Genomic DNA, 9,367 nt, shown 5'->3' with positions numbered 1-9,367 from the left:
CAGCTGTTCAAACAAGCAAACACATTACAAGAGGACTTTGAAGTAGCTCGCATTAACTAAACTAAAATTGCACTGGTTAATTAATCTCTAATGATTCGTCATGATTCTTTTTCCCGATTAGTTTATATAGGCTTATTGCCTATTAATTGGTTTTAATAAACGGTCATTTGTAAGATGCACAGATCAAAATTTCTTAGGACAAATAAAATTTTACTTCACGCCACACAATGACACTCAATTCGAATAAAGCATTGCTTCACCATACACCAGTCACCACGATTGACGCCTACATCGCAAACGTTATTATTCTATGCTTAAGTCAACTGGTTGAGGATTTAGATTATTATCGACTTAAAAAGGAGATAGAAATTTGAGATATTTTATTCCACTTTTTCCATACTTCTCTACTTTCCGCATTTTCCCATACTTCTTGTTTTTATTCCTCATGTTTCCCTGCTTCCGCCAACATTTCAGTCCGACTGGGACCGCGTGTCTGAAACTGAAAGCATTCACCGGTGTTTAATTAGACTAGGCTGCAGAAGCATAATTGTTTTATCGTGATTTGCACTGTAGGTCTCTTATGCTATAAGACAGTAAGAGTAGTGCAAAACGACGATGTCGCCAAAAAAGAGCGATCCTGCAAAAAATGTCGATTTCATAGCTCTGGACAAAAATGAGCAAGAAAATTTGTCAAAAAAAGTGAAAAAATTAAAGAAAAAGGTTAGTAAACCTGCTGCTTTCGTAACGTCCTATTTTATGCAAAGAAAAACGTTTTATTATTTTGTTTACGGTAAGCCGGTTGTATTGTGATTTTATCAATTTGGATTGCCAGTCTAGACATCCTCTTGTATTTTTGTACCATACCGACTTAGGCTAATAGGCCTGATGGAAAGTGAGACACCAGCACACAGCAATTTATCATTGTACATGACGAACTTTTTATCTTCACGTCGATTTGTCATAAAAATCAAAAAATTGCTCTTTTATTACGTTTAAAAAATAGGATTGCCCATCGATGCATCGATATCACAATGTCAAACGTGTAATGATATGTGACGACTTTGCAGTTGCGATAACGCAATCGTGCAATGGTTAATCAAGTGTGCACCAATTCAATCTTTCTCCAGTGCGTTTCTATAGGCTAACAGTTGTAATTATAGATTTATCAAATCTAGTGCAGAAATGCACAACCACAGGATGCATTTCTGTACTAGACCCCAACTACTCAAGTTGTGATGTCATGTGGTTGTGCACTTCTGCACTAGATCTTATATATCAATCGATTTATGTGTGGACTGGAGAAACTTTCGTAGATTCTTACCGAAATTTGGCCAATTATTACGATTACATGGAAAAGGCTAGCCTTGTTAATTTGTCACGATTCAGTGATTTTAAATATTTTTAACAGTTTTACTGTTGTCCGTTTTTCTGCTACATTCATGTCCTTCGTGTCATGTGCCAATTGTTGTTTCGATTGAACTCTCCTGCTACTTGATAATATCTAAAGAGTTGTGACTGACTTGAGACTACCTGTAATCACACACGTAGACTAATAAGTTGTATAGATTTTGCATCTGTAGTCTCTTCTTAAAATGGTAGCGGCAAGTAAGTAGATACAGACTACAACGTTGTAGGCAGCATCTCGCTTTGGTAGGGTCTATCGGCGGTATTGCGGCCACATTTTTTCTTTGCGATTTAAATCTCATGTTAAATACGTTTGCCTGGGGCTAGCGAAAAAATTTTTTCACCATATTGTGCAGAATTTAATCTACTTTTTTACTATAATTTTATATTATTTTCTGTTGATGCAAAAACGGAGCAAAACGATTTCTTCCAAGACTACTTTTTCCGGGTAATTGCGGACACTTCTTGCAAATGCGGCCACACATCTCCATAAATGCGTCCGCATTTCCCTGCTTTTGCGGACGTATTTTTATGAAGAATTTAGCCTTTTACAGTATTGCCGTTTGTTGTGTGCAAGACTGAAGAAGAACATTGGAGTTACAAGCAATGCAAAATAAATTGTTTTTATTCATTGATTCATCGAATAACTGCATAATAAATATATGTATGTATAAATATTGTAAGAATAAGGGAGAAGAATATTCAGGTAACTTGGTTGGTGTAAAACGATGCGTAACCACTACGATTCGTTTTTACTTTTGCGTTTGTATAATGGACGGGCCAAGTTTTAAACGTTTTTAGTATACCTCACATATCCTATAAGCGTAACTTAACCGTAACGATTATCGTATGTTTACAGTGTAATGCAAAATAAAAAGCGAGTCATTACGCTTAGCCTGCATCGAGTACAAGAAAAATTCCAAAGGAATAAGGCGGCAAGCTTATACTCGTGTAGCCTACATGTTAAAACTTTATGGTACAACATGTTTTTTGATAATGTATTTGTTTATTTCATGCGACAAGAAACAATTCAAGAAAATACCACTTGAGAGTCGATGCTAATGAAAAAAGAACCGAAAAATTTTATCAGCACCATTTTCACACAAACATATCACAATACCACTGCACGTTTTCAATTTCATTAACCTCGATATTGAGGTTGGTGCATTTGGTATGGTCCCAGAAATCACAAGCTACCCATGACGGTTCAACCGGACCTATTTTCCACTTTAGCAAATAGCTGAAAGAGCTGCATTTAGCATTACTTGATCGTAAGAGTTCCTTGATTTCTTACTTGGTAACTCCATATTGCGCAAGTAGACCAAAGTAAGCAAATAATCACGTGCAAACAAAGCATTTGATAAACTAGAATGACCACGTTATGCTGTCCGCATTTAGGGGGTTATTTTGTAATTGTGATGAAACACAGAAAAATAAAAAAAAAACATTGAAAAAAAAGACATAGACATCTCAAATTTTGTACATACACAGAAGAAGGATACAGCTACTCGTGTGCGAAAAAAGAATGAAAAAAGAGCAACATTTGGTGGAGAAACAGCAGTTTAGTTTGCAGAGTGAAAAAAAATTTTTGGCTGTTTTTCATATCGTTCTGGTCTCTGTTTGAGGTAGTCACGTTCTAAGGGTAATAACAAACGTTTTACTTGGAGTAACTTCCTGAAATTTGCTGGAGTTGTTTGTTAGGAATATTAGATGAGGCTAATTTAAAAAAAATTATTTTTCGGTAATTTCAGAAAAAAATTTACGGGCCGCAAAAGCGCCGTGGCCGCAATAGGGCCGATTGACCCTAGGAGCCGCAAACGCAAAGTCACAGAAAAATATTTTTTACGATTAAACGAATCTTTTTGTCAAGGTTAATTCAGACTTTTAAGCGGGTATTGATTTACAAATTACTCAAGTGTGAAAAAAGTTTAATAAGAATTTATCTCGGGTGGACAGCTGCCACGAAGTACAAACTGGGATATGCGCAAGTGCATTCATAATATTTTGTTCACTATCACCACTTGCAAACAAAATTTATATTTCATTTTTGACTTTTCTTTAATTTTACAATTGTTAATTTTTCTCTGTATAACAGAAAAGTAGCTTTTTAATTAACATGTTATTTTGCCTATGATATAAACCTTGCAATGTTATACTATCTCCTGACTGATGTGATAACTTTTCCCCTTTTTAATATATTGTGAAAAGTTTAATGCTATCCTAGACAAGCTTGTCAATTAGCTTGTTTGTCATTAGACGTGATTTGTTCTAAATCCATTGGTTTTGTTTTACTTAGAAAAAGAGTGATGAGTTTCCATCAAATGAGCCTGGAGTTGTGTTTCTGAAACACATTCCCAATGGTTTCTTCGAGCCTCAGATGAAAAGTTACTTTGAACAGTTTGGTGAAGTGAAGAGGTTACGTTTGTCTCGTAGTAAAAAAGTATGTTATTTTTGTTTTGTAGCCTGTATTTTCATTTCATGTTTTATAATTGAAGTTTGCTACTGTTGATATTTATTGTTTTTTTAGACTGGACGATCAAAAGGTTACGCCTACATTGAGTTCACTCATAGAGAAGTTGCTAAAGTTGTGGCTGAAACTATGAACAATTATCTTATGTTTGAGAGATGTTTGAAGTGTAAGTGTATGGAAGTTATTTTGAATTCATTGATAGTTTGTTTGACGCTTTGTACTATACATTAATTATATATACACATTTACTAATTTGGTGCCTTTTTGATATCGTATTTGTTGTATATTCTTTAAGCTACAGCTTCTATTTATTTATCTGGTCTACGTTGTGGCTTGATTTGGATCAAGCATTGATTTCATTTGAATTTTGATGCGCTACTGCGCTTCTTATTTCAGAATAGCAAATATCTTACTGTTTTTGTTCAACTTATATTTGAAAAATACGCATCAAAGTGTGTATATCATAACTCATAAGGTATGCAGTTGGTATACCACCTTGTATATATTTTCTGGATATTTTCACTCCAAAATAACTTTGCACAAGTAAAACTTAGCATTGTTCTAGGTGAGGTTGTGCCTCCTGAGAAGTTACATGCTGACACCTTCAAAGGATCCGACAGAGTATTCAGGAAACCAACCTCTCGTAAAGACTCGGTCAGACAAGTGAATGAACAAAGTAAAGATCCCAAACGGGTAAGTCCTTTGTTTAACTAAGGAACTACCCTGTGTTCTTAGGCTTGTCTAATACTTCCTCTATCCTTGTAACTACTGTTATAAAGTCAGAGTCTGCTATACATGTTATCTAAATTACTACTCACTGTAAATTGCTAATGCATTGTCCATTAAAATAAAAAAGGTTGCCAAAAAGATGACGAAAACAAACAAGAAACGTAGAGAACTGATGTCAAAGCTAAAGTCCTTTGGAATTGAATATGATATAAATCAGGTGCTTTTGACTTTTGAACTTAATTATATATTCATTTTGTTTATGTAAGTCAAGAGCATCTTTGAGAATGATTTTCTTTGATATTTTAAAAACAATGCTCATTTTCAAGTGATTTTGGTTTGCTTTTTTTAGTTAAAAACTAATCCAAAGTGGACTGCTGCACCACGAAAGTTCCCCGATCCGAATACAGGTTTGAAAATTAATGTTAAAAATTAGTGCTATTATTTCAATTATTGCTCCTTCCTACTTCAACATTTCTTGCAATGCTTCATTATAAAAATATGAACATAATGATGGATTTTGTCTTATGTCACTTTTTCAATGCAAGACTTAGCTGTGTCTGGTGCTTACAATGTTGTAATATGCAGTGGTAAAACATTTATATATGAATTTTAGATCTTAGAACTTCTTTTGAAAAATCGGAGATACGGAAACAATTAGATGAAATTATTGATTCGTATGATTTCAACGTTGGAAGTATCAAGGATTGCAAGAATAAAAACAAGGAAGAAAATGAAGAATCTAGTCCAGATGAGAAAGAAGAGGAAGATATTCAAGATTCAGGTCATGAATCTGGACCTGAGGAGGAATCCAGTGAAGAAGTGGTTGAAGAAGAGAAAGTCGAGGAAGAAAATGAAGATGCCAATGACACTGCAGCACCTTCTCCAGATGTGACTTCCGAAATTCTCGTGGACACTGAAGATGAGGAGGTTTCCTTCAAGACTCCTCCACAATCTTCCAGAGTTAAAAAGAGATCACTCTCTTCTGCGACAAATTCATGTTGTTCTAATGAATGTACAGGAGAGATGACGCCGAAAATAAAGAGAAAGGCAAAAACACCGAAACTCTCTAAGATTGAACGGAAGCAAAAACTCATTGAAAAGAGAAAATTATTATGCATGACGGTTTAGCCCTGAAATGTTTTGTTTGCTTTAGTTGATCTCCGGTATAATGGTATTGTGCAAAAATCTTTCTAAATTTTCACTTTGATCGATGAGTTACGTAAAATTACCTGTGACATGTCTTGCAAGAAACCTGCAATTACAAGTTACAAAGGACCAATCTCAATTGCTCTGCCACTGCACTGTCTAGGTCTAGGAATTAAGGAGTCTTGCATGGAAGAATCGTGTTTTTTTATTGTGGTTTGCTCTGTTGCAAATTAAATTGACGGTGAAGAGAAACTTTGATAAGCGTTTGTCGAATCAATTTGCAACGCACTTACTAATTTTTAACTCCCAATATTTAGGCACTGTTCACATTAAAGCCACACCTTGGTACTGCAGAATTTTCTTGAACCGTAACTTGGCTGCAGTGTCATCAGCTGGTGAGCTTGCCAACTCTTGCTTGTATGTTCACTGTGAACATAACTTGTACCTAAAGAATACCAGTAAAGTTATAGTTAACCAGAAAGCTTGGGACATAACTAAATTTGCGCCGGGATTACCTCATAATACAATATATAACATTGCTAATTTAAGATATATCAATAATCCGACATTATGAGAGTCTGGGCAATAATGCAATGTATTTAAAAAAAAAATGCCAGATAAATCATTTATGTTTGCTGTTACAGAGTCTGAATAAGGGTATGTTTCCTGCTAAAAGCTCTTGAGCAAGTGCATAAAGTTGGAATAAACAGAGCGAGTATCAAATTGGTTTTCACATTTTGGATTTATTTTATCTAGTATTGTAGCGTATAACGTGAACTGGATGTATAGTAACTGAAAGTTCTGACTTCTCGAAAAGGCTGACTGAAAGCACACAGAATTCAAGCCAACTAAAAGTTTAATTTCAACATTCGGCAAATCAGAAATTATAAACCGACCTTCTCTGTAACACGTGCTCTTGAAAATGAATGCAATTACGGACACTCAAGGTCACACAAAAGTAGAGGTCCACTTACATCTTTCACAAAACAAATAATTCTAGGTGTGGCACTGACCGCCACAGTATAATTGAATTTAAGTGGAAGTCGGAAAGCGTCTAACAAAATAAGTTTTAAGTTCATGTATATAGCTTTATTGAATTAAGTCCCATTTTATAAGTTTGCTTACTCATCAAGCAGGCAGGCAAATTCTAATGCATGCTAAAGAATAAGCTATATATTGTAGTGAAGCAACTTGTGGAGATGCACATACAGCATGGTATGGTGTTACAATTTTTATTCTCGTCAGACTGAAGAAAGTCTTTGTAAGATGTGATTTCTTATCGATCGAAACCCGGTTTTGAACTTTTTCGTGCAGGTTACGATAAATTTGCAGTTTTATTCGATGTTTTATTATTTGTTATATTGCTTGAAGTTGAAACAGTTCACTAAGATCGCTGAGCCGAAAAAGCGTCATTTATACCTTGCTGAAGGGTATTACAACGGTGGGTAGTGCAAGTAACTTGATTTACGAACTAGGCGCACAAATCACTTTGCCAACCAACCACCAAATGTTGCTTTCCTGTGATGGTTTGATTTCAATGTCTTCAACTTCGAGAATTTCCCAATTGCGAAACAGGAAATTCCGCAATTTGCGCTGGACTGCCTGGCTTTATGACCAAGAGTAAAAGTATTATTTCAGTATTTAGGCTTGTAAAAATTAACTTTCTCGTTTGATTAGTTTTGTAAATCCGCGTGAAGGCGTAAAAGCGTGCATGTGCCACGCTCTCTATACCAACCAATGTAATGCAGTGTAGTGTCAAGTGTCAGTTTTTTCCGTCTAGTATACAAGTCCACAGCCACAGGAAACCTTTGTACACTAGACCCCAGCTACTCAAATTGTGACGCCATTTGGTTGTGCCGTTGTATGCTAGAACCCAGTTTTAATGCATCCTACCCAGAACTGTGTAGATCTAACACGGTATACATAACAAAACATTACATCTTCGTCTACGATACAGACTTCATGACAAAAGAAAAAAATCCCCTTACAAACTCAAGAATGGAAGCCTTGCAAAGTAAGCAGTTGATGTAGATATTTTCAAGAAAATGTGCAGCTAACAGCTATGATGAAATGTGTATTAGACTGGAACACCAGAATCATGGAAAAGGTTTGGCTCTGTTGCAAAATGTGCATCAGAGTGTAAATGTTACAATTTTTTCCAAAATGTGCAGATATGGCTGTAGATGAGATTTCTCTTATCCCAGACGCACGACTTCATTGTGTACGAAAAGGCAAGAAAACTTGTGGGTTTAGCTTAAGTGGCCAGATGATGAACTGGAGACAACTCGTGGCTGAAAGCATGGTTCAGAATCCCAACCACAAGTTATCTCGCTGTTGGAAGGCAACGTGCTAAGAGTACTGGTACCATACCTTTGTGGTGGCTTAGGATGAAAAGTTGTAGAATATGTAACAAGTGTAGAATTTTGGCGCACAAGTGTGTTGGGCCATAGAAAAGACCTGGCTAATTTTGTTTAAATAATGAAAAGCAAGTCTCTTTTGTGTACATGCCACACTTCCACGTCTAGTGTTACTATTTTGTGAATTGGGTACAGATTTTTAAACTTAGGCATTAATTGAAAAATATTTACAATAATATTAAGCTTATAACGTTTCTTCTTGCAATATATGTACGAGTATGTATGTACCAGTATAATTGGTGCAAATAATCTGTATAACTACTCATAACTAGTGATAGTTGCATCCTCAGTTGTGTACACAGCCTTTTATATCTACAGTTTGCAACGTGGCATGATAATGACGTCGAACCTAAATTTAAGAGTTCTGTTGTTTGAGTTTAAGATCAAGTGTTTGTTCGGGAAACGGTGCTTATTGGATGGAGGTTCTGCTTCGTCTATAACCTGTTTAAGTTTGCATGTTAACTTACCAATGACAAAGTGGTCTAAATTGGAAAATTCGCTTTAGTATGAGTGTGTGAGCTATTTCGTTGCTGATAAAATGACATAACCAAATTTACAAGTTCTCCTCTAGAGAAAAAGTTGTAATGATAATACTCACAGTCCAGTAATTGGTTCTGATATCTTGCATTGAATAAAGCAACCGACAAGCCTAAAGTACTGTTTTAGACAATTTTTGACAAGATATGGTTGTTAATAATTAACTCATGTGTAAAGAACAAACTGGTGTCTACCAACATACTCATATCTGTTGTACTCTGCTTACTGTTGTTTGATGATTCGTTAGAGTAAGGAAAGCAAAATTGCCTTAAAAGTTGAATGCATTTAAAAAATTTCAGTCTTTAATAAATTTTATGAAAGGGCATTGAAGATGGTAAATTTGGAGGAAGATAATATTTTTTTCGTAAGCTTGTATTGAAACTTGAACTTATTTCTAATGCACCAGGTTGCTTTGGAGTTAACTGGAATAATTTCACATAGTGATGTCATCACAATGTGTTATCATAATATTAGGAAACTTTACCCTTGAAGACAAGGATAGTTTCCTGATGTTGTGGAGACAGATTTGGATGATTCAAACAGCTTTCTCAGTTTTGAAAATATGACACTATATGTACTTCAGTATAAGTTGTCAATGTCAGGAGTGTAAAAAGAAGTTTGTTTTTACAAAAACTCTACCTATGGGTGTTGATTAGAAGTGATT

General features: G+C 35.3%; 1 protein-coding gene across 1 annotated transcript; it reads left to right on the top strand.

Moving 5' to 3' along the window:
* Positions 1 to 483: 483 nt before the first annotated feature.
* On the top strand, positions 484 to 6,105 carry LOC143465826 (MKI67 FHA domain-interacting nucleolar phosphoprotein-like). Its single transcript, XM_076964320.1, has 7 exons — positions 484 to 720; positions 3,701 to 3,844; positions 3,932 to 4,040; positions 4,440 to 4,567; positions 4,731 to 4,820; positions 4,953 to 5,010; positions 5,217 to 6,105. Exons 1-7 carry the CDS (start codon positions 616 to 618, stop codon positions 5,729 to 5,731), a joined length of 1,149 nt encoding a protein of 382 aa, XP_076820435.1. The 5' UTR covers positions 484 to 615; the 3' UTR covers positions 5,732 to 6,105.
* The last annotated feature ends 3,262 nt before the right edge of the window (positions 6,106 to 9,367 follow it).

The sequence above is a fragment of the Clavelina lepadiformis genome, chromosome 7 (genome assembly GCF_947623445.1).
Source record: "Clavelina lepadiformis chromosome 7, kaClaLepa1.1, whole genome shotgun sequence".
Lineage (NCBI taxonomy): Eukaryota > Metazoa > Chordata > Ascidiacea > Aplousobranchia > Clavelinidae > Clavelina > Clavelina lepadiformis.
The sequence above is the reverse complement of the archived record's forward strand: the minus strand, read 5'-3'. Positions and strand labels throughout refer to the sequence as shown.